Consider the following 26,499-nt stretch of genomic DNA (forward strand, 5'->3'; position numbering starts at 1 on the left):
CTAGATGGTCCATTGGAGTGCTGTGTATCTCCTAGATGGTCCATTGGAGTGCTGTGTATCTCCTAGATGGTCCATTGGAGTGCTGTGTATCTCCTAGATGGTCCTACTCCTAGATGGTCCTACTCTTTTGGCATTAAGAGGGATTCCTTTTATTCTCTGCTTAGAGTGACCACACTCAATGAAGGAGAGGTATAATTCTGGCTGTATCACCAGATCAGGCTGGTTTCACCAAAACCTCTTTTACATGCTATATCTCCAGATCAGACTGCAGACCCACAACCCCAGTTTTTCCACTCTTTCTATTTGCTGTAGCCTATTCTAACAATGGCCATTTTTTACGGAGTTGTCCAACAGACTCTTTGCACATTTGCACAGAAGTGTCTGGGAACAAGATGAGTTTTACCAAGACAATAGTTGTTTAAAAAAAGACATACATGGTCTTCCAAAGAGATTACTTCATGTTTTTAATTTAACCAGTCTGTAAGAGCAGGTGGGTTGAATTTAGGTAGCAAAACAGAACAGAATAGAACACAGCAGAACAGATCAGAACAGCAGAACAGAGCAGAACCGAGCAGAAAAGAATAAAATATTACTGATAGGACAGAGTACTGTCTTTGTCAACATACACTCACCTAAAGGATTATTAGGAACACCATACTAATACTGTGTTTGACCCCTTTCGCCTTCAGAACTGCCTTAATTCTACGTGGCATTGATTCAACAAAGTGCTGAAAGCATTCTTTAGAAACGTTGGCCCATATTGATAGGATAGCATCTTGCAGTTGATGGAGATTTGTGGGATGCACATCCAGGGTACGAAGCTCCCGTTCCACCACATCCCAAAGATGCTCTATTGGGTTGAGATCTGATGACTGTGGGGGCCATTTCAGTACAGTGAACTCATTGTCATGTTCATGAAACCAATTTGAAATGATTCGAGCTTTGTGACATGGTGCATTATCCTGCTGGAAGTAGCCATCAGAGGATGGGTACATGGTGGTCATAAAGGGATGGACATGGTCAGAAACAATGCTCAGGTAGCCCGTGGCATTTAAACGATGCCCAAATGGCACTAAGGGGCCTAAAGTGTGCCAAGAAAACATCCCCCACACCATTACACCACCACCACCAGCCAGCACAGTGGTAACAAGGCATAATGGATCCATGTTCTCATTCTGTTTACGCCAAATTCTGACTCTACCATCTGAATGTCTCAACAGAAATCGAGACTCATCAGACCAGGCAACATTCTTCCAGTCTTCAACTGTCCAATTTTGGTGAGCTCGTGCAAATTGTAGTCTTTTTTTCCTATTTGTAGTGGAGATGAGTGGTACCCGGTGGGGTCTTCTGCTGTTGTAGCCCATCCACCTCAAGGTTGTGCGTGTTGTGGCTTCACAAATGCTTTGCTGCATACCTCGGCTGTAACCAGTGGTTATTTCGGTCAAAGTTGCTCTTCTATCAGCTTGAATCAGTGGGCCCATTCTCCTCTGACCTCTAGCATCAACAAGACATTTTCGCCCACAGGACTACCGCATACTGGATGTTTTTCCCTTTTCACACCATTCTTTGTAAACCCTAGAAATGGTTGTGCGTGAAAATCCCAGTAACTGAGCAGATTGTGAAATACTCAGACTGGCCCATCTGGCACCAACAACCATGCCACACTCAAAATGCTTAAATCACCTTTCTTTCCCATTCTGACATTCAGTTTGGAGTTCAGGAGATTGTCTTGACCAGGACCACACCCCTAAATGCATTGAAGCAACTGCCATGTGATTGGTTGATTAGATAATTGCATTAATGAGAAATTGAACAGGTGTTCCTAATAATCCTTTAGGTGAGTGTACGTACATTGATTCTGTACAGTTGTCTTATTGCCCTTCAATATTTTGTATTTTGAAGGGCAATATTTTAATATATAATTGTACCCAAATTCCTAACTGTTTGGTAGGGTACATAGATCTCCTAGCAGTTTATATTATTTTGGATTGTGCTCTCTTCAGACATCATTAAGGCAAATAGAAGAGGGCAGAAAATATACTTAATACATTTTCTGCCCTCCTCTATTTGTCTTAATTGCACATTTAGTTTTGCCATTTGTACTGCATTTGCCTTTATTGCACATCTACACATTCCACTTGTAATATACATTATACTTAATACTTGTAAATACATTTCCTGCCCTCTTCTATTTGCATTTCTGGTTGGATGCTAACTTCATTTTGTTGTTATGTACTTGTACTGTTCAATGACAAAGTTGAATCTAATCAAATTAAGTATTCATCCAGGATTAGCATGACACCTTTGTCAAATGAACTAAGAACTGATCTTCAGTAACTGTTGATAATACATTTCTCAAACCGCAATATGTACCGCACCATGGGTTAGGAGAACTGTCACAGGCCTACTGGCCACTTTGGTACACATCTGTATAAATAGAGATCTTTCTAAATTTGTAAAAGATCAAGCCGATAAAGCAACCAATTTCACATCCATTTTTGGAGGGGGCTGTTGAAGTATAAAATAATAATATATCTCATCCTAAATTAGAAAACATGACAGAGAGAAAAATGTACTGAGTAGGTTGAAAAAATACTGGATGTTTCTCTTTCTCTCACATAAACACACACAGCGACTGTTTGACTGTCACTTTTGATAAGATGAGAGCATTGATACAAGTCATTTTAGTTCACATTTCCTGCTAATGAGGAGACAACTTCCTCTTTCAGCAGGTTGTGGTTTGGAACTCGTTTGTATAGCAGCCCTTTCGAGTGTGTGGAAGTATGTGTGTGTGTGTGTGTGTGCTGGCACATATGTGTGCTTATGCATGCGTGCTAACTACAAGGTAACTAACTGGGTTTGCCAGAAAAATAACTAAATTGGTGTCATTAATCTAATTCAGAGAGATTCCCTTGTCATTAATTCATCATGCTTGTGGATGGTGTTTCTACTAAATACGTAGGTCTCCAAATAGCTTTCCAAATGGCAGCCTATTCCCCGAATAGCCCACTACTTTAGACCCTGACCTGGAGGGGAAATAGGGTACTGTATGTAACAAATCCCTAGTGAAACCTTGCAGAGCTCACAGTAGGCACTGAATTAGCAATGACTCTCATGTCAACTTTCACCTTGTTTAAACGTTCCCTGATTTTGCCTGGTTCTGTCTATGACAGACCGCTGTCTGTGTGTGTCTGTCTGTTTATCTGTGTGTTTTGTCTGTCTTTTTGTGTGTATATGTCTCTGCTCCCCCCAGTCTCCACAGAGATGCATTTCTATGATGTTATACCAAACAATGTGATTCAGTAACCCAGTTATGGATGCTTATATTTCACGCTTCAGAACCGGGTAGCCTTCTTCGTCTGCTAATTGGAGGAAATACCAAAGATATAAATACAGTTAACTAGAACAGACTTAGAGCTTATACTGAACTTTTGTTCACTAGTCTGTTAGTAGGCTTGCTATTTAGCTAATAATGGAGAGGTAAAAAAATATATATTTTGAATCAGGTTTTCTCTCAGTCAGGTATTTTGCTCTGTTCATCATACCATCAATCCTGACCCATCTCCCAGTTCCCACTGCTGACAAGCATCCCCGTTGCATGATGCTCCAAACACCATGCTTTACTTTGGTATTAGCCAGGTGATAAGCAGCACTACCTATAGTTCTAATAATTGGATAATATTTGTCCTCATGGTCTCAGAGTCCTTCATGTAGCATATCATATGCCTTTTTTACTCAGGAGTGGCTTCTGTCTAGCTGTCTCATTGATGGAGTGCTACAGAGATTGTGGTCATTCTGGGCAGGTTCTCTCATCTCTGCAGAGAAACTCTGTAGCTCTGATGGAGTGCCCATTGGGTTCTTGGTCACCTGACCAAGGCCTTTCTTGCTTAGTAACTGCCCGGCTCTAGGAAGAGTCTTTGTGGTTCCAAACATCTTAGATTTCATAATAGCGTAGCCCACTGTGCTCCTGGAAATTGTCAATAATTTAGCAATTTCTTTAAAAACCTTCCCCAGATCTAGGCCTTCACACAATCTCAGAGGTCTACAGAGTTCCTTGGATATCATGGCTTGGTTTTTGCCTTAGTTAGACAGGTGTGTGTTTTTCTAAATCACATGCAATCAATTGAATTTGCCACAATTGGACTCCAATCTAGTTCAAGAGACATCTCAAGAATGATCAAAGGACACAGGATGTGTCTGAGCAGAGTTTGGAGTGTCCTAACATAAGATCTGAATGGACATATTTCACATTTTCAATACATTTCTAAAAGCGTGTTGTTGCTCTGTCGTTATGCTGTATTGTGTGTAAATTGGTGGAAAAGGGTGTATATTAAATTAATAAAAAATGAAATGTGGAGAAAGTGAAGGGGTCTGAATACTTTCCGGTGCCACTTCTGTTGAACAGGTCTGGCAGAGAGGGTACAGCCAATAAGATGTCATTTCAGACAGAGTTTGTGTGAGGGAAAGATCCAGACGTCTCCCTAAAAGCATATTGAGTGTTTCTTTGTCTGTAGTCCACCTATCGATGAGAGTTTTTGTTCTGTATGTAACAACGGTGTTTGGTTCTCATCTGTTGAATAGTTGAAGCGAATCTATTAACCCAGCCTCTGTCTGGAGAGGAGCCAAAGAAAAAATATATTAAACCCTTGTGCGCCCCTCAAATGTACCACCCTTTGGACACCTTCGTGGACAAAAATGTACACGTACAATAACTGCCATAAAATATTTATACATTAATATTTTTTCCAGCTTTTTTTTTCATAAATCTCTTAAACAACTTGAGACCTGGATGGGACAAAAATGTCCCATTGACTTCCATTAAAAACAATTTTTTTTATCTCATTGCCATTAGAGTATAAAACCATACATTCTGTAATGTAAGCATTTCATTTTGATGAAATTTTGACTGTATTCCATCACACACACACGCACACGTGCACACAAAAACTCTTCTACCAGATTCAACCATTTTCCCATTGTAGGCCAATGGAAGAAATTATTGTATTTGTATTTTTTTGAGCCATGTGTCTACCAAGGTGCCCCAAGAATTTTGGACACCTGTGTGTATGTGTGTGCGCGCAGGTCTGTATGTGTGTGTTTGGGTGTGTGCATGCATGTGTGGGTGTGTGTGTGTTTGCGTGTGTGTGTGTTTGGTGGAATACAGTCAAAATTTCAAATATCAATACTTTTCTTCAGAATGGAATGCTTACATTACAGAATGCATGGTTTTATACTATAATGGCAGTGAGATAAAAAAAATTGTTTTTAATGGAAGTCAATGGGACACTTTTGTCCACGAAGGTGTCAAGAGGGTGCAAAATTCATAAACAGAGTATGAAAGACATGAAAGAGTTAAAGACATTGGATTTCAAAAATGTAACAAAAAAGAAGAGTTATGCCAAAAAAGCATGCCCCTAGCTGCAACACAGACAAAATTATACCCAAATAAAAAATTCAAAAATCGAAAAATGTACAAAAATGCTGAGGGGCGTACAAGGGTTAAGAAGATTTGCTCAGTTCACTTCTATGGAGAGAAAAATAAAATAGGATTGTGAGAAAAATCTAATTTTTCAACAAAACTGCATTGTGATATTGAGTTATTTTGAGTTTGAAAACTTTAAAAACTCACAAATGAAAATACCTTGACCTTTGACAAAGACTTGTTGACCTTTGACATTGATTGGTTCTTCTATTTTTGATGAACATTGATAATAAAACTTCACATAGTTTCATTCTGAGGAATTTCACTGTCTCATCTTCTGTAAAGAAGTTTGAGATTCAGATCTAGTCAATGCCTAATGATTAAACAGTTTTTAATTTCTGATGATTTATGTAATGACTTCAGCTTGAGTAATACTCCTCCTTTGATGTTAAATGACTGGGTCTGATTTCTGAGATGAATACCGATATTATATGAAATAACTGTCTCAGTAATGGTACTGATACTCCCTATAAAGATACTCCATACTGATACTTGCTGTAAACGCACTCAATACTGGTACTGATACTTCCTGTAAATAAACTCCGTACTGATACTTCCTGTAAACGCACTCAATACCGGTACGGATACTCCCTGTACACAACTAAAACTGTGGAATATATGCTTGGTGAACAGTACAATATAGCTGCAAACTGCGGGTTTAAGCTTTTTGGTTTCAAAAGCCTACCCAAAGGCAGCATAACAGGACAGATTCAACAACTACAACATTTTAAATGGGGAATATCTCTGGCACTCCGATACATTTAGTACAAAAATATTATATGAAACATTAACTTGCAGCATTCACTGCAGATGTGTACTGGGGATTTCTGCTTGTATGTATGCCAGTAGAACAGTAAATCATGTAAAAGTACATTCCAACCCCGTATTTTAACATTTTTTAATTGGCAATGTAGGGTGTGTTAGCCCATGAATTGAATAGGCTGCAGTATGAAGTGTGAAAGGCTGACATGTAATTATTTGACCGGATGATGGATGGTTGACATGACATGAGGTTAGGAAGACCTGTCTGCTGCTTCACCATTTATTTGTTCTTAGGCTCTTTGCCTGTCTGTACCTGTCTGTCTGTACCAGTCTGTCTGTACCAGTCTGTCTGTACCTGTCCAACTGTACCAGTCTGTCTGTACCTGTCCAACTGTACCAGTCTGTCTGTACCAGTCTGTCTGTACCTGTCTAACTGTACCTGTCTGTCTGTACCAGTCTGTCTGTACCTGTCTAACTATACCTGTCTGTCTGTACCTGTCTGTCTGTACCTGTCTGTCTGTACCTGTCTAACTGTACCTGTCTGTCTGTACCAGTCTGTCTGTACCAGTCTGTCTGTACCTGTCTAACTGTACCTGTCTGTCTGTACCTGTCTGTCTGTACCAGTCTGTCTGTACCTGTCTGTCTGTACCAGTCTGTCTGTACCTGTCTGTCTGTACCTGTCTAACTGTACCTGTCTGTCTGTACCTGTCTATCTGACTCATACATTTTCCGATCTTTACAGGAGCTCCTTCCTCAGGGATGTCTAAGAATGGGTTCTACTTTCAGGAAATGGGTGAGTAGTGTAACACTCAAAACCTATATTAACTTCCATCACTAGTTATAACCCTACCTAGCTGTAAATAACCTACCTAGCTGGTAAATAGTACTAGTTATAACCCTACCAAGACAATAATAGTACTAGTTATAATACTACCAAGATGGTAAATAGTGCTAGTTATTATACTACCAAGATGGTAAATAGTGCTAGTTATAATACAACCAAGATGGTAAATAGTGCTAGTTATAATACTACCAATATGGTAAATAGTGCTAGTTATAATACTACCAATATGGTAAATAGTGCTAGTTATAATACTACCAATATGGTAAATAGTGCTAGTTATAATACTACCAATATGGTAAATAGTGCTAGTTATAATACTACCAATATGGTAAATAGTAAATCAAATGTGTTTTATGAATCCCTTCTTACATCAGCAAAATTGCTCAACTTTGATTAAGTTGGTTGCAATTTCTAACTCTTTCAATGTGTAATTTAAATTGGATTGAGGGCCGGGCTTTGACTCCCGTTTGGTGTCCTGCTAGAAGGTCAATCGTCTCCTTATTCCACCACTGAGCATGTTCTTCTAGGATAAATGTTTTCGTTTTTCCCCCTCAACAATTCTAACACGAAAGTGTTGACTGACAAATTTGGCTGCATTTATATGCTATTTTAGAAATGAGTCAGGTGTTTATTGTGCAATTTTTTACGTTTCCAACTTCGCATTTGTGAGTCTGATGCTGTGTTTATACGAATCATGGTTTACAATCATGGATTCACTGCTGTGTATTTATACGAATCATGGTTTACAATCATGGATTCACTGCTGTGTATTTATACGAATCATGGTTTACAATCATGGATTCACGTGTGTGGATTGTATGCTGTGTATTTACGATTCACACTTGTGAGTTGTGTGCTGTGAATACAAACATTCTGGCAATACTCTATCTCCATATCTGTGCAGCTCGTCTGCATTGCGCGTATAGGTGACTCTGTGTTTCTCAAATAGCTGTGTAGAAAATAGCTCAGTGAGCTAAACACCCTTAAGAACTGTTTTGTACCCTGACAAATTGTCATGTGTCTAATGAGACGTTTAGATTGTCTTTTACTTGACGTGGCAGGAAGGATTTTGCCAAGGCGGTGTGCCACGGTCAAATGAACGCCAAGAAGTCACTGCTGGGCGATATTAATTGTCTTTGAAATATTATTATTTGATTGCTGGATTTGCTTTAAATGTTTCTTCGTCTGCATGAGGTGGTTTTTGTCAGGAATTGCACTAACCAACTGTGGGACCTCCTGGAGACAGATGTATTTAACCTGAAACCATGTGAAACACCTTAAATGCACACAGGCGGACTCCATTCAGCTAATCACGTGACTTCTAAAGACAATTAGTTGCGCCACACCACATTGAAGTTTGGAGCTAAGGACTGTCAGTTATTTGTAATTAATTTACCACAATTTGTATATTATATTTTGTGTGTTTTCTTGTGTTGGCAAAAAAAAAAATCTTTGGTAACACAATAAAATGTGTCAGAACTGTTTAATTTTACAGAATGAAATTGTAGCACAATAAAATGTGGGAATATTCATGAGGGGTGAATACCTCTGAGAGCAACTGTAAATACAGGTGGGCTGTGTCCAGAGTCTCTAGTCAGAACCCAGATAAGCCGCACAACCTGGTGGACAAGGACAGAGTTGACCAGGTGGGTTGTGGGCAGTGACAGCAAGGAATCATTAGGCATCGACTCGATCTGAATCTCAACCCCGAGGACTTTAGACAGGGTGAGCTAGGAGTGGTCAGGCCAGGTTGTCCTGAGGCGTGGTCCAAGGGCTTATGTCCTCCTATGATTCAACAGGACACCATAATAATTATAAAGAGCATTTCTTAGATCCAAAAGGGTACCTCAACATAGAACTCAGGCTGACACTAGAAACCGAAGAAAGATGAATGCAACATTAACTGTGACTGAGACAGGACAGTTGGACCCTAGTACCCTGACCCAAAACTATTGCATTATAATACTAGGAACTGAGTCAGGAGGGTCTAGAGGCACTGTGGCCCCATCCAAAGATATCTCTGGTCAGGGCCAACCAGGCAGGAAACTGACTCCCACCAACTAACCGTAAAGCATGGTAAGAAAGGGCAGAGGACAGCCCACAGATTTTACCCTCTTAGCATGATAGTAAGGTACTCTGCCCCTGAATAGCAGTGAATAGTATACATCTCAGTGGAGAGAGGGGAGCCCTCCAGGCAACAAGCACTGAAGTAATGTGGTCACATTTTTCATTCTAGTTACTAAAGCAGCTCTATTTGGCACTAATTGAAGTATTTTTTTGAAGTTTCTAAATGTGTTCAAATATTTTCGAAGATGGAAAACAGACGCTCTTGAAATGTTCAAGGGTCAAGGGTTAACTGGATGCTGTTGTGTGCTCAGAGCAGCGGGAGGGGGAGCCAGAGGAGGGGTGCGAGGAGCGGGAGGAGGGACTGGAGGACTCCCCCATCGCCTGTGGAGATGACATCCACCTCTACGACCCCGCAATCATCCCTGGACCTGGTCAGTACCCCTTTATAATACTTTGAGTTATGTCTGGACCAGGGCCCGGTTTCCCGATAACGTGGCAATTCTTAGTGCTTTGGGAGAACAGGCCCTGGTCAGTAGAGCTCTATAATACCTCAGTCATCTCTAGAGCAGGTCAGTAGACCTCTAAAATACCTCAGTCATATCTAGAGCAGGTCAGTAGACATCTACAATACCTCAGTCATCTCTAGAGCAGGTCAGTATTACTCTACCTTTAATTATCTCCGGACAAGGTCAGTATGCGCGGGTGCATGTGTTTGTGCATGCTTGTGTGTAATGCAGTGCCTATTTGCACGCCATATTTATGGGGATCTAATTTGTTACTTTTCATTGCCATCTCCTCATTTGATTTTGCATTTGATTTAGTGTATTTTCGTCAGCAAGTCAATCCCAAAACCCAAGGTCTCTCTGTAGAAGAGTACTGGTACTCTGAGAGATGTGATCTAGATACAGGTGGTGTCTCTGACTGTCTGTCTATCGGGATCATATCACTGGAACCAGCAGGTCAGCAGGTGACCCAGTGTTACCATGGTAACAGTCATAGGTGTAGAGGGAGAAATATAGAGAGATAGGGTAGAGAGATGGACCGAGGGGAGGGACAAGAGATAGAGATACATAGATAGATATGGGTGCTATCTCTCTAATAGACCCCATATTAGCCAAAAGTGACTCCTTTCTCCCAACATGGCTACACTGATGACAGCTGACAGGGAACTGGATACTGGTGGGGGGGGGGCGGGCATCTAGGGAGAGAAGTCGGAAGATACGTGGATGAAAGGTGTGAGATATTTAAGCCCTCCCCTTCCTTTCCCTACAGTGATATAGTGGAACCTCCTGCCAATAGCAATATTGTGGAACCTCCTCCTTTCATGCTTCAGCAATATACAGTAGACCTTCCACCATTCAGACTACAGCAATACCTCCTCCTTTCAGCCTACAGCAATCTAATGGAACCTCCTTTCACTCTACAGCAATATAGCGAACCCTCATTCTGACCGCCAACAGCGTTGTGGCAGAACCTCTTCCTTTCAGCCTGCAGCAATGTAGTGGAACCTCCTCTCAGCCAATTATATCAAGGATGAAAGGTTAGGATTAGAAAAAGACATGGGGAAAAAGAAAGAGAGATGGGGAGAGAGATAAATAGTGAGATAGGTCGAAGGATAAAGAGAGCTAGGGTGAGGAGTAAAGGAGAGGAGAGGTTGGAGAGGATATGGACTGTTCATGGAAGGGAAGTGGACTGGGTTGTTACAGTAATTGACATCCATGAACAGTTCTGAGGATATATTTCTATATTGGTATAGGATTACCCTGGCCCCCGATCACCGCCCTATAAGGTGCTGCTGTGTGTCTCAGTATCAGGCTTATACTAATCCTGAATAGTTTAATCCTAAATAGTCTAATCCTGAATGGTTTGAGGATTAGCCAAGGAAATTGTGATGTGATACTGTGGATCGGAACTTTGGTAATTATTCTTAATGGGTACTTCTGAAAGTGATGTTACATAATGCAACCTGTTCTGGGGATGACATTGTGATGCATTCTGTTCCTTGCTGCCTACTGCCCAGAATGAGGTTGACATCTGTTTGGTACATAGTGTTATTATTCACATTCAAATGAATTGTTAATGAGTTGTCAATAGAAATTCCAAGCGAAATGTGGCTTCTGTTCTTTATTTCGTGTTTGTTCTCCGCGGCTCCCCATTTCTCATGGCAACGGCTGAAAGAATCCTGCTGCTTTGATTGCGGTATTTTGCCCAGCAGTTTATCAGTCAACAATTATTTTTTTTCCTGATCATGCGGCTTCGGAAATTTATTTTCCACCGATTGCTCATGTGATTAACTGTCAGGTTTTGGCCCTGCTTTTTATTGGTTGTTGGTGGCAGAGGCAAGTGAACACACCTCAGTCTTCCTCTCACACACTCATTCACTGTCGTTCAGAGGGAACTCGGAGAAGTGCTGCCTGACCTCATCTCCGCAGATCGCTGAGCCTCAGGGGACCCAGTACACGTAAATGCCTGTCTCTTCATGGGCGTCAGAAGGGGTGGAGGACAGGAATCTACTTCAGTGTCATTCACATAGCAGCGATAGAAGGGACCACATGAGTATATGACAGGGCAAGGTGACTTGGTGTTTAGAAAGAAGAGGAGAGGGCTGAGAACGGAGCCCCGTGGAACACCAGCAGTGAAACCCTGTGGTCCATCACACTCCCCTTCACATGAGTTGGTAAAAGCTCCAGTGTCGTACTTGTTTCCGATCACAATGGGAACCCTGCCAGCAGCAGGAACCGTAGAACAAAGGGTTTATCTATCCACTGAAAACACACTCCTTTGTACTTTATCAGAGCATGGTCCTGCTTCAAAGTGGATTATGTTATATTATAGCGTAGTGGGTATTAGGAATGTGTACTAGCGTGTGCTAGCAGTGTGTATTACCAGTGTGTATCAGAGTGAACTGCGGTATCGTACATTGTGCCAGTACACACTCCTGGCTAACATTAAGTTGTTATCAGTGAGCAGCACAGCGCCGGCAGGATGAGAGCGCTTAAAGATGCTGTGACTCTTGACATTACAGCTGTGAGTCAGAAGGCCTGCCTGCCAAGTGGCCTTCTATTCCCTACAAATGGCACTTCTCTGGTTAAAGGTGGTGCATTATCGGAAGAATAGTGGGATGCTTTTCTTAGGACACACACAAGGTTCAGTGCTTTCCCTTTACTGCTCTGTTGCCGGTGCCGTGATCACAGGACTCTGTCAGTACACTTCAGCTGGGAATACTCACTATGTTTGATGTGTCTTCTGAAACATTCTTAGGGACGCGTTCACATTCGAAGATGAATGCTGGACACAAATGCATTATCTTCCTCAGGAGAATTCCCCTTTTCCCCTTGGTGAAACTGAACACAACTGTCAGTTGGCTTACAACAGTTCACCCCAAAACACACCTTAATCCCATCCCTTTCGCCCTCCATTTTGTGGTGTGCCGTTTGATTATGGCCCTGTCTCGTCACTCCCAGCGAGCTGCTTGGAGTTCACGATCGGAAGTCGTTCCAAGCTCATCCCACCATGCGCTTCCCATCACACCGCCGCCTCCGCCAGGAAGTCTAAAGGAGCCACTCCCGGTGTGGAGCTTGTAGATTGACCCGCCACAAGGCACGCCGCGCCCCGTCCGACCACACGTGCCCAGCACGGTGCTTTGCACCGCCCTCTGAGGGTGTCCTGAAACAGGCTGAGCATGTTCACTCCCCCCTTCTTCTGTCCTCCCCAGACACGGACGACTCCGGCTGTGTGCTACTCAACACATCTAGGAAGGTGAATATTGCATGTTTCTTTTATTTTGCATTTAGTCTTTAATTGAAAAATTCATTCAATTGTGGTCTATGTATTTACCTCTTTAGTTTCTCATCGAAATGCACTATAAATCTATATCTACCTCTATGGTTTACCATAACAGTGTGTGTTATGAAGGGGAGTAGAGCCTGTGTGTGTGTGTGTGTGTGTGTGTGTGTGTGTGTGTGTGTGTATAACGTCTCCACCATCTCTCCTCCAGTACGTGAAGCTGATGAACTTTGAGGAGGAGGTGCGGGCGCATCGAGACCTGGATGGCTTTCTGGCCCGAGCTAGCATCCTGTTGGATGAGACGGCAGCGTCGCTAGACGATGTCCTCAAGAGGATGTTGCATCACGTTGGGCAGGACTGCCACACAGCTGAGCCGGGGTGCAACTTCGAGGAGGTCATGAGCATGTTGTTCACCGACGCCGGAGCGCAGGAGGTCAACGGTGAGGAGAACTCCGTCATGCCCCTGTGGCAGGTTATTACAATGGCAACGGTGTTATAAAGTTTTATAACAGGACATAAGCATGCAGGGGCTCAGCACACTGACAGTCAGAAACGCTATGTATCGCCATAGGAGATTAATAGGCTATGACAGTCCTTTCCTGCTCCATTTTGCTTTGATATGGACTGATACTGGGACTGATACTGGGACTGATACTGGGACTGATACTGGGACTGATACTGGGACTGATAATTGGGACTGATACTGGGACTGATACTGGGACTGATACTGGGACTGATACTGGGACTGATAATTGGGACTGATAATTGGGACTGATAATTGGGACTGATACTGGGACTGATAATTGGACTGATGTGTGTTCTGGGACTGATGGACTGATGCGTGTTCTGTGCACTGTAAGAACCAACCTGGGAGTGATGGAATATTGTAGTAATTATAATGTAATAATAACAATGTAATGATGATCCATGTTCTGAAGGATCAAGGGAGTTTCAGTGAGGGTGATTCAAGCCTCAGTGTCCTCTGTTATGTTTCCTCCCTTTCTTTCACCCAGCTCCCTCTTCTCCTCTCCCTCCCTTGCTCCTCCCTCCTGTTTCCCTAACCCCCTCTCTCTCTTCCATCTTTACATAATGCTGGGATGTGAGGAGTTTCTGTCGCCTACAGACATCCTTCACATCTTCTCATTTGCTCTGTTTTATTCTGGGCTGTGTGATAGCAGTATGTTGATGTTTGACGCTAGCTGTTGTGCTACAGTGCTGGCTAGTGTGTCAGTCATCCTCCTCTCCATTTACTCTCTTTTTTTTTTCTTCTCTCTGCCGCTATCTTCTCCTCCTTCCTTTCTCTTCTCTCCTCGTCGCTCCTCTATTTACCTCTCTTTTCTTCCATCTCCTTTTTTGTCCTCTGTCCTGTCTCCTATCTTCTCATCTGTCCTCATTTTTAGCTCCCTCTGCTCCTGTCTGCTCCTTACTCCTAGTCTAGTAGATAGAGAAAGCTGTGGAGGCTGGTGAGCAATGAGAGATTAGAGGAGCTTAAAAAAAGAAGGGAATATTCTTGACACAAGAGATGAAAGAGAGAGATAATTGATCTTTCTTTAACTTTTGGTGGAAACAGACGGAGTGAAGGTGTGCGACCCTGTTGGGAACTCTTTCCCTGTCTGTCAGTCTGCTGCAAGTCCTTCAGTAGTACTGCGTCCTAAATGCCACCCTATTCTCTACATGTTGTGGTGCACTACAAATATCGTATATTAAATTCAGCCGGTTCCCCACAGCAGGAAAATCATTTTGTGGATAGAACAGTTGTGAATTATAATATACATGAATGTACTGTACTCTGAGTCTCTATGTATTAGCACAAACGCGGGACAATACAAGAAAATGACATGATCTCACGACTAATCGCAAGAAAAAGAATAGGGATATTCTTGCATGCTGGTGATGCTTACAAATGTTATACCATAAAGAAATGGTGAACACAGTGTGTTCATATAGGATAACCTAGCCAATCACATTTGTTTGTTGTTTTATGTGATACGTGATTGGCTAGGTTATCCTATATGTCATTTCTATGTTCGCCATTTCTCTATGCCTGACGTAAGTCTTTGGTAGCCATGCACTTCTAATTTCTCTAAAATTGAGAAATGCCAGTTGAAGATGGCAGACCATGAATGCTTTCTGAGGCCCAAGAACTAGTAATTTTGCAGATGGTTGCTTAAAACATGTTTCTGGAAAAAACTTTAGAGCCTAGTTCCTCTTCCCATTTAGCTTTCAAAGATTCTGTGGAAGGCGGGTTGAATAAATCAAATGCGTCATATATTTTAGTTGTGAGATGTTTGCTTGATGTTTAAAACATTTCAATAACATGTTTAAGTGCCTGTCAAACAGACACTTGCATTTTCACATGGGGGAGTGTTTATGTCTCTAATCCTCAGATATGTGAGAAAGTTATAACTTTATTTCCAGGGAGATCATTGCTCTCCCTCCAATGATCAAAGGAGGCAAATTCCCCTCTAGGTATAGATCCCCTCTGGTCTGGATGCCCACCTTTCCTCACCAATTAACAGACAATATCTAGGTTGGTAGGGGTGACGTTTCTCGCTATCGGGAGAACAAATGAAAGTGGCCTTTACTTCAAAATGCTGCTTTTGTTATTGTTGTTGGGATAGCGAATACAATGTCCTTAATCGCTGTGCCAATAGAATCGGGGTCAGTCCTCATGGACATTCCAGTTCCCTTGGACAGTGCTAGGGCATCGTCATCAAGCCAGGACTTAACAACTTGGATATTTGCAAATGTAAAGTTTTGGAGAGCTACTTACCTTCAATTTTGACTTTATTATGTTATGGAAGATTAACAGAAGATACATTTTGATTGCCGTTTGGTTAATTTATATCCAATTCAGAGTATTAAATCCTCTGACGCTTTTTCCAAATATTGCTTTACACAATATTGTATTTTCTGGCTCTTTCCCAAGACATCAGAGACCCATCAGTTTAGATCATATTTACCATTTGTAAATGATCTTGGAGACACTCAGATACAGACTCCTTGCATGGAAATGTACATGCATAAAGGTAGCGTTTCACCAGACAAGGAATCTGGGCAACAAATACAGTACAAGTTTGCATTTCCAGTTGCCCCCTGGATGGTGCAGATCATGTCATTGCCTCATTAGATTCGCCGTGGAGGGCGGAGCAGTTGGGCACCACCTTGTGATGACTCCTCGTAGAGGCTCGGGCACCACCTTGTGATGACTCCTCGTAGAGGCTCGGGCACCACCTTGTGATGACTCCTCGTAGAGGCTCGGGCACCACCTTGTGATGACTCCTCGTAGAGGCTCAGGCACCACCTTGTGATGACTCCTCGTAGAGGCTCGGGCACCACCTTGTGATGACTCCTCGTAGAGGCTCGGGCACCACCTTGTGATGACTCCTCTTAGAGGCTCGGGCACCACCTTGTGATGACTCCTCGTAGAGGCTCGGGCACCACCTTGTGATGACTCCTCGTAGAGGCTCGGGCACCACCTTGTGATGACTCCTCGTAGAGGCTCGGGCACCACCTTGTGATGACTCCTCTTAGAGGCTCGGGGACCACCTTGTGATGACTCCTCTTAGAGGCTCGGGGACCCGTGACCTCATTTAAGGCAGAGGAACAGAGAGTGCGTTCTTCCGGTGTGTAATGAATTAAGTGTAGACATCCTGGTTGAGCGAGCAGTGTGATAAGAACTAAAACAACATTGGATGACCTTCGGAAGACACATCTCAACATCACGTCAGCTGGCAGTTGCTGCAAGGAAGCAGGGCCTTAATAATGATCAACTTAAGTGTGCATCTGTTTATGCAGGAAATTCCTTTGCAAACAGGATGGTCAAATCTAGATACACCATCTGTTCTATGTATAGGGTTCAGGTAGGTGGTAGCATAAAGTATAGGAAATTAGGAGGGGAGGTTGGATAATGTTTAGGGAAATGGGCTCTGTTCTGAAGTAGTGTACTATACATGAAATAAGATGCTATAGACTCTGATCGAAAGTAATGTACTGTATACAGGATTAATTAAATAGGGCATAAATTAACTAAAATACAGCTAGTCACTTTCATAAAAAATCTCTTGTATGAACTGACTGAGTTAATAAGTTGGCAAGGGATGTTAGCAAACATGCCAAATAAATATTTTATATTATTTTTATTTTTTCATACTCTAAGCAGAAGGAAGGATGATGTTTTATATACAACAGGCAAATGTTTTATATACACTCAGTACATTTTCTAAACAGTTGACATGCAGGCCAAAACTGAATCACTGTCGGCCAAAATTACAAATTCTATTTGCAAAATGCACTGTGACTGTCCACAAAATCCAATTCTTATCCAATATCCAATACAAAACGTACAACTTTCTCATGAATAGTTATTTCAATTGACCATTACACAATGGCCTGATAAATACTACAAATACCAATATACCCTAGCATGGTTAATCCTCTTATTTATGTGCCATTTGTTGGCGCTATTATCATATTATTTCCCATAAAAGGCAGGTAAACATATTACAGCATTGGCTGTATAATGTTCCTCTAAAAACGATTTTACTAAATATGACTAATGTATATGCATAAAACATATCAGCAAAAAAAGGCTTTATTTTTATTTTTTCCATGTTGCCCTTTTCGAATCCAATGAACCTGTATATACAGAGAATAAAAATAAACTATATCAAGCAATGTCAAAACATATTTTACACATACAGTGGGGAGAATAAATATTTGAAACACTATCGATTTTATCGATTTGATACGCTGTCATTTTTATCATAGGTACACTTCAACTGTGAGAGACGGAATCTAAAACAAAAATCCAGATAATCACATTGTATGATTTTTAAATAATTAATTTGCATTTTATTTCATGACATAAGTGTTTGATCACCTACCAACCAGTAAGAATTCCAGCTCTCACAGACCTGTTAGTTTTTCTTGAAGAAGCCCTCCTGTTCTCCACTCATTACCTATATTAACTGCACCTGTTTGAACTCGTTACCTGTATAAAAGACACCTGTCCACACACTCAATCAAACAGACTCCAACCTCTTCACAATGGCCAATACCAGAGAGCTGTGTAAGGACATCAGGATAAAATTGTAGACCTGCACAAGGCTAGGATGTGCTCCAGGACAATAGGCAAGCAGCTTGTTGAGAAGGCAATAACTGTTGGCGCAATTATTAGAAAATGGAAGAAGTTCAAGATGACAGTCTATCTCCCTCTGTCTGACGCTCCGTGCAAGATCTCGCCTCGTGGGGCATCCATAATCATGAGGAAGGTGAGGCAGGACCTGGTCAATGACCTGAAGAGAGCTGGGACCACAGTCTCAAAGAAAACCATTAGTAACACACTACGCTGTCATGGATTAAAATCCTGCAGCGCACGCAATGTCCCCCTGCTCAAGCCAGTGCATGTCTGAAGTTTGCCAATGACCATCTGGATGATCCAGAGGAGGAATGGGAGAAGGTCTTGTGGTCTGATGAGACAGAAATAGAGCTTTTTGGTCTATACTCCACTCGCCGTGTTTGGAGGAAGAAGAAGGATGAGTACAACCCCAAGAACACCATCCCAACCGTGAAGCATGGAGGTGGAAACATCATTCTTTGGGGATGCTTTTCTGCAAAGGGGACAGGACAACTGCACTGTATTGAGGGGAGGATGGATGGGGCCATGTATCGTGAGATCTTGGCCAACAACCTCCTTTCCTCAGTAAGTGCATTGAAGATGGGTCGTGGCTGGGTCTTCCAGCATGACAACGACCCGAAACACACAACCAGGGCAACTAAGGAGTGGCTCTGTAAGAAGCGTCTCAAGGTCCTGGAGTGGCCTACACAGTTTCCAGACCTGAACCCAATAGAAAATCTTTGGAGGGAGCTAAAAGTCCGTATTGCCCAGCGACAGCCCCGAAACCTGAAGGATCTGGAGAAGGTCTGTATGGAGGAGTGTGCCAAAATCCCTGCTGCAGTGTGTACAAACCTGGTCAGGAACTGCAAACAAAGGTTTCTGTACCAAATATTAAGTTTTGCTTTTCTGATGTATCAGATACTTATGTCATGCAATAAAATGCAAATTAATTACTTAAAAATCATTCAATGTGATTTTCTGGATTTTTGTTTTAGATTCCGTCACTCACAGTTGAAGAGTACCTATGATAAAAATGACAGACTTCTACATGCTTTGTAAGTAGGAAAACCTGCAAAATCGGCAGTGTATCAAATACTTGTTCTCCCTACTGTACAGTATATTGTACTGTATACAGTACAGTAATACTGAAATATTGTTTGGTATAGTAACTCATCTATTGTCATTCTGGAACATTCTTGCTCTTGATGCCACAGTTGATTTACTGCTATAAGGCTGGACCAGCTGTGCAGCCTCACTCATGGGACTGACAACAGGGTCAGTCATTTTGTGTACAACTATTGTTCTTTGTATTCCCCTTTTAGCTAACCCACCACCACACACCTGATCCCATTTCTTTCCTTGCCCTTTTCTCATTTATAAATGAAGGAGTTTTGTATATTAGTTTGTATAAGCTGTGAACAAATGTTTTAATTTTGTTTGACTTGATTTACCCATGGGTTTTGCATCTTTTGTAGAGAGTTGTTTTTACTGTTTTGCAAACATGTGATTAGTTTTGGCACTGTGTGTGAATGCAATGCAAAATTAATAGGTTATAATGAACTGGAAATCAACTGGAAATGTTTCTTTAGAAAATATATATACTACGCAGATGGAGGGATGATGTTTAATATACACTGGGCAGATTGAGGGATGATGTTGAATATACTGTACAATAGGCAGATTGAAGGATGATGTTGAATATACTGTACATTAGGCAGATTGAGGGATGCTGAATATACTGTACAATAGGCAGATGGAGGGATGATGTTCAATTGACTGTACACTTGGAAGATAGAGGGATGCTGTAGAATATATACAAGGCAGATTGAGGGATGATGTTGTGTATACACTACACAAATGGAGGGATGATTTGAAAAATGTTTTTTTGTGCCTTTATTTAAACAGGCAAATCATTAAGAACAAGTAATTTTTTGCAATAATGGCCTATTCACAATATATAGATGAAGGGATGAGGTTAATTAAATACTACATAGACGAAGGGATGATGTTTATTCAATTCTACATAGATGAAGGGAACATGGAGAGAGTACAAGAAACAGCTGCACCTCACTTTGTGTATGACTGAGGACAGTGTGGTTGTTGGTGTGTGTTTGTGTGCATGTGTATCTTTTTGCAGTCTGTTTGAGTCTGAAATTAAGTTTGGAATTTATCTTGTCTTTCTATCTTGTCTAACCTAGACCTCACTCTCTCTACCAAACTATCTAAGCTGAATCACTCTTTCTTTCATGCTTTCTTACCTGAATCTGTCTTCCAAACAGTTTAACCTTTAATCACTTTCTCATCCATACAGTCTTACCTGAATCTTTCGATCACTTCCATAGATCTAACCTGAATCTCTCTCTTCCATACTTCCTAACCTGAACCTCTCTTCTTTTCCCGTCTGCAGATAAGTCAACTCAGAGTTTTGTTTTTTATGACGACGGTAAGATGTGCTAATTAGATAAGGTTTTAATCCGTGGTCTTTGACTGTACAATCACCATTAGTGTTATTGTCCTGTGATGTCCATTCATTGGTGGGTCAGATTATTGTGTTGTCACATAATCACAGCCCAAAATGGTTGATTCATTTTAGGATGAATGGCTCAAGCCATTCCCTATGTTCCCTGTTAGTGACTGGGAGTCTCTTCTCTCGTGTGAGCATGTATTCCTGTGTGAGCTCATGGTTCCATGCCAGCTCTGATCTAGGAATGGGCCCCCTGCCCTTCTACCCAACGTGCCAAAACCCAAACACAAACAAAGGCTTGTGAAATGCCATGCTCCAGGCCACCTCACCCGGAGTTGCTTGTCTTGGTTCATCTTCCGTATTTGACCACAGCCCAAACCTTAACAAGTGATATGTATTCATTTATATAGCAATACACAGGGTTTCAAATAAGTTATTCAGTTGTCCATAGAGTAGAACCCTGTTGGTTTTCCGTGTAGAACAATTCTTCCTTTCTTTAAATAAAATAAATGTTATGCAAAGGGTTCTGCTATGGGGCCAAATAGCACCTTTTCAAAGTGTGGTGTGTTGACCAAATGGCACCCAATTCATTGTGCAGTGCACTTCTTTTGACCAAGGTCCATAGCACCCTATTGGTTATGGAGCACAAGGTGTGACTAGGGCTGCTGGCTAGCTATACTATACTATATTCAGCAGCTACTCTCCCACTTGTCTGCAGTCGGAAGCCACTTGATGTGCAATTTTAATCAGTGTAAATGTAGAAGAACTGAATATGATCCTGTCCTGCGTGACCTTTTCAAGTGATCGGAGGGAATCCTATATGTTGTTACAGTTACAATCTGGCTGTATTACAACAGAGTCCGGGTGACATCCTTGTTTTTGGTTGTCTTATTATCACGTGCTGATTGGCTTTGCCAGAGTTGTATCAGCTGTTTATTAGCTGTGCCAGAGTGTATCAGGAGCTGATTGGCTGTGCCAGAGAGTATTAGATGCTTATTGGCTATGCCAGAGTGTATAAATTGCTGATTAGTTATGCTAGTGTGTAATAGGCTGCACTTTGGCTGTAGAACAGTTGTGTGTGTGCGTAAATCCTGCGAAGAAACCGCTTCAGACAAATGTTCCAAGACCTAGATAGACAGTGGCAGATTTGTCCTAGTGATGCAATAGGCTGTAGTTTTGTGTGGAGCAGTTCCTAGGACATGAAGCAGCAGGCCAGGATCCTCCCCCTGTTGCCATCATATTATTTGGAGAGGACCCAGAAGGTCCTCCAGGAAACAGAGCTGCTCCTGCTCCCTCTTCACGACATTGGTGGTTTCATGTGTGCGCCAAGGAGTTTAAAACTGCAGGGTCTCTCTAGCGTAGCACCGTTGATGTGGATCAGGGCATGTTCCCCCCCTCCACTTCCTGAAGTCAACAATCGTCTTGTTTGGTTTTGCTGGTGCTGAAGGAGATGGTTCTGAACAAGATCTTTGCTGGTCGTGTTGTCTAGGTCGAAGCAAGCATAGAATGTGTTGAGCTCGTCTGTGAGGGATGCATCAGTTATTCCCTTGTAATCTGTGATGGTGTGTAATCCCTGCCACGTGTTGCAACTCTGTGAATTCGTGATCCGAGAGACACTGTCTTGGAGATACGATCTGATTGGCTGAAGGGGAGGGTAGAGTGTTGGGGGGCGGCTGTGTACACAGCACAGATGTTGGCATGAACATGAGCCAACCTTTTTTCCCCTGAAAAGGCACGAGTTATGAGTTCATGGTATTTCGAAAGAGTTTGTTTTAGATGTGCTTGGTGGAGAACATCCCGCCACAGGGCTGATCTGAGTGAGTGGACTCTTTCTGGCTGATATTCGGATGCGGTTTTACTGAGTGTCGTCTAACCGTTAGCTAGTAGGGGGATGTAAACCGCTATGATGCTTCGTTACAGCCTGACTGCTTTATCCCGGCGAAACCCCCAGTCAGTGAACAGGAATTGAAGAATGTTGAACCCCCCCTTCCCATCTCTGTGGATGCAGGGATGCCATGTAGCCGTGTGCCAAGTGTGTTTTCCTCCAGCCATGTTTCTGTGAAAACTATAGGACAGGCCTCCTGACCACAGACAATTCATGTTTATTACAGTCATACACACAATGAATGGTTGTTATACCCACTACAGTCGTACAGACAATGAATGGTTGTTACACCCACTACAGTCGTACACACAATGAATGGTTGTTATACCGACTACAGTCATACAGACAATGAATGGTTGTTACACCCACTACAGTCGTACAGACAATGAATGGTTGTTACACAAACTACAGTCGTACAGACAATGAATGGTTGTTACACAAACTACAGTCGTACAGACAATGAATGGTTGTTACACAAACTACAGTCGTACAGACAATGAATGGTTGTTACACAAACTACAGTCGTACAGACAATGAATGGTTGTTACACAAACTACAGTCGTACAGACAATGAATGGTTGTTACACAAACTACAGTCGTACAGACAATGAATGGTTGTTACACCCACTACAGTCATATGGACAATGAATGGTTGTTACACCCACTACAGTCATAAAGACTATTCATTTTTATTATCACCAGTACAATCGTGTAGGCTAGACTAGGCATAATCTTTGTCTGTGAAACCGACCCAAAAATAGTTGCAAAATGTCCTTTTACTGTGTTTGGGGTATTTGAATTGTTTGTTCATGTCGTTGGTTGTCAATGTTTGTTTGAGTTTAAACTGCAAATGCTACTGAATATGTCAGTTACGACAATGTAGTTAAATTCATGCTTGCGAGGAGCAGAAGCAAGTGATGTTGGCTCCGTTACCATGGTAATGCCCTGCCCTTAAAAGAACAGCTGAACATTTTTGTCTCGTATGATATTTTGGCTTTGACTCTGGTCACTAGATTTTGGGGATATTGAGCGCTATACCATGTTACCTGGAAACATTACACAGTATACACATTTTGGAAACAAATATAAGTGGCTGGTGGATTTGTAATCAGCTACAGTGGTTGTTAAACCAGAAAGTTAGTTTGAGTACCTGGTTTCCACCACTATGGCCACGTAGACTATTCATATTTATTACCCCCACGACTGTTGTACTGCTGTTTTTTAAGTGGGGAGTTTTATGATAAAAAAAATTTTACAGTCACATGCTTGTCTTATCTGAAAGACTTCTGGAATGTGTTCTAAAAAAAAAAAGCTAACATTGTGGTATTGCTTACCAACAATAGTCGTTAGTGACACTGAATTATAAACATCACAAGCAGTTTCTCCCCAACCACAGCATGTGACGCACACACACACACCATGCAGATTATTCAGTTTGAGAATCCAACAGCAGCTTCTTAGATCAAAGTGGACAGCCGGCCAACCAGAATGTAGTTCCTCCTGTTACTGCAGAATCACAGTTCTATAGACATCTGCTATGATTCATCTGTCTGTCCTTGTGTATGTATGTGTGTGTGTGTGTGTGTGTGTGTGTGTGCTATGTTACAATAACCAACATGAAGGGACAGATGGACAGACAGGCAGACAGCTGGGACAGACTAGACAAGTGGAATGACAGAAAGCTAGTCTAGCATTGTGCCACACAGACAGGCAGAAAGGCAGACTGTGACAGTATTAACTAGGCCACCAGCTGTGCTGTGTGAATGTCAATGCAAAGAGGAGACTCCGGTAACTGAGACAAGTCCTTGATGTTTGATAGGACTGGGGGAAGTCGGATGGATTCACCTGCTGTTATCTGCCAGTCATGTGGCCCCTCACTGCCATTATAGTGTGCCACATTACCTTTATAGTGCACAAAGTTACCTTGATAGTGCACCACATTACCATTATAGTGCACAAGATTATCTTTATACACCACATTACCTTCATAGTGCTCAGCATTACCTCTATAGTGCACCACATCGCCTTTATGGTGAACCACATTACCTTTATAATGCACAACATTACCTCTGTAGTGCACCACATTACCTTTATAGTGCTTCCCACTAGCTTTACGGTGCATTGTGTTACCTTTAGAGTGCACATCATTACCTATATAGTGCACCGCATTAGCTTTATAGTGCTTCACATTATTTTTGGTGCACCTCCTGACAGGTTTGTCTATCTGTCTGACTGTCCGTCCATCCATACTGTCAGTCTGTATGTCCACCTGGCTATGTATCTGTCTGTACTGGCTGACCGTCCGTCCAGCCTCTCTGTCAGTCTGTGTTTGGCTGTCTGTCCGCCAGTCTATTTATCTGTCTGTACTGTCTGACTGTGTTCAATCCACATTCTTCAATCAATCATTCTTGCTCCACCTTTTCTTTCTCTCCCTCTCCGTTACTGCCTTTCACTCCCGTTCTCTTCTTTAGCACTGTGATACAGTTGTCATGGCGACCCCCATCATTTCTGGCATGAATGGAGGATCATGTATTGATGAGACAGAATTACTATGGAGAGAGGGCTTGATGTAGCGAGAGGGAGGGCTTGATGTAGGGCAAGGGAGTAATGTGTGGAAAAAACATGATAGAAGAAATTCCCCTGTAATGTTTTTGAAGAACAACAAAGTTCAGTCCAGTTTGCCCTGTTGCTTTCTCTTTCATCTGTCCGCTCCCTTGTCCTCTCTTCCTTGTCCTCTCTTCCTCTGTCCTCTCTATTCTCTCATTTCTCTCTATTCCTTTCTTCTTCATTCCCCACTCTCTCCTCCTCATCATTGTCTTTCTCCTGTCCTCTCCTCTCCTCTTTTGCCTACTAGGTGATATTCATTAGTATTAGAACTAAAGTCTTGCATAATTCATATGCTAGCAGAAGTCCTGGGTCCATGTGTGTTAAAAGATGAGATCAGAGCTACCCCCTCTGTCTTTGAAGATCAGTCCAGGGCCAAATCTCCCCTCCCAGCCCAAAAGTCAACAGATGCTGACACCTGTGAATTTGTGATCTGTCCATGGCACTAGAACTAACACTGCTCCATATCTCACACACACCGTAGTTTCTTGACAGAACAGTGGCAAAATGTATGTTTACAAAGTCTGTCCAGAAGGGATTACCTACTGGGTAAATCCTCCGCCGAAAACACCGGATCAACGAGACCCAGTCAACGAAATGCCATTGTTGACCAGTAATCCATGCTTTGTTTCCCACCGTGTGGTGAATATCCCCCATCTCAGTGTGAATGCATGTTATTTGCTTTATGTTTTGGCCATTATACTCCAGATGTATGTGCGTGTGCGCGTGCGTGTGTGTGTGACAGAGAGATCACCTCCAGTACCGCCACTCAAACTGCCTGTCCCTCCATTCAGTCCACCTGCTGTCAGAGACCATCCAGGGAGTGACAGCCACTGCAACTGGGGTCCAGTATCAACAGTCATGGCTCTGTATCCTGTAAGTACTCTCTATGATGGGTTATAACCTCTTGATGTTTTAGAACATCTGTAGGATTCGTTGTAACCTACATGCTGTAGTCTCTGAAAGATATGTTATTACCTCTAATGTGGCACAATCTCTGTAACCTATTGAATGTATTATGACATCTGTAAATGTGTTATAAAATATCTGTGATTTCCTTTATGATATGTTATTGTATAACATGACATGGTATAACCTTTATAGGGTGCTTTATACCTCTTTGTTCCAGTTGCAATGTGAAGACTCTACAGAGACGTCATGTTTGTATTTCCCGTCTGGAGCGACCTCAGAACTGGGGTGAGAACTGCTGCGAGGTCCGCTACGTCATTCTCATCCTGGCCCCGCTCAAAATGGTACAAGCCAATTTGTCTTTACAGAAGCACTTCAACCATCTATTCAACTCCTAACAGCCTTCATCATGTCTCGCTTTTTGGATTTCTGCCCCCCCCCCACCCCCCCCATCATGTTCAGTTTGTTATCAGTTATAATTCCAGTTTCCTCATGCATTATAACCAGCCATCAGAACCACTAATGACATTCTCTAAGCCATCAATCTGTCTACCCATAAACTCCCTGCTGACAGACA

General features: G+C 42.2%; 1 protein-coding gene across 1 annotated transcript in view; it reads left to right on the forward strand.

Moving 5' to 3' along the window:
- Positions 1-26,499, forward strand: part of slc4a11 (solute carrier family 4 member 11) — a 51,090-nt gene that overhangs the window by 7,029 nt on the left and 17,562 nt on the right. Inside the window, 6 exon segments of the mRNA XM_034297387.1 lie at positions 6,987-7,037; positions 9,467-9,586; positions 12,871-12,914; positions 13,153-13,381; positions 25,808-25,889; positions 26,143-26,266. Of these exon segments, the coding sequence (XP_034153278.1) occupies positions 6,987-7,037; positions 9,467-9,586; positions 12,871-12,914; positions 13,153-13,381; positions 25,808-25,889; positions 26,143-26,266 (650 nt within the window).

The sequence above is a fragment of the Esox lucius genome, chromosome 15 (assembly GCF_011004845.1).
Source record: "Esox lucius isolate fEsoLuc1 chromosome 15, fEsoLuc1.pri, whole genome shotgun sequence".
In the NCBI taxonomy this organism is placed as follows: domain Eukaryota; kingdom Metazoa; phylum Chordata; class Actinopteri; order Esociformes; family Esocidae; genus Esox; species Esox lucius.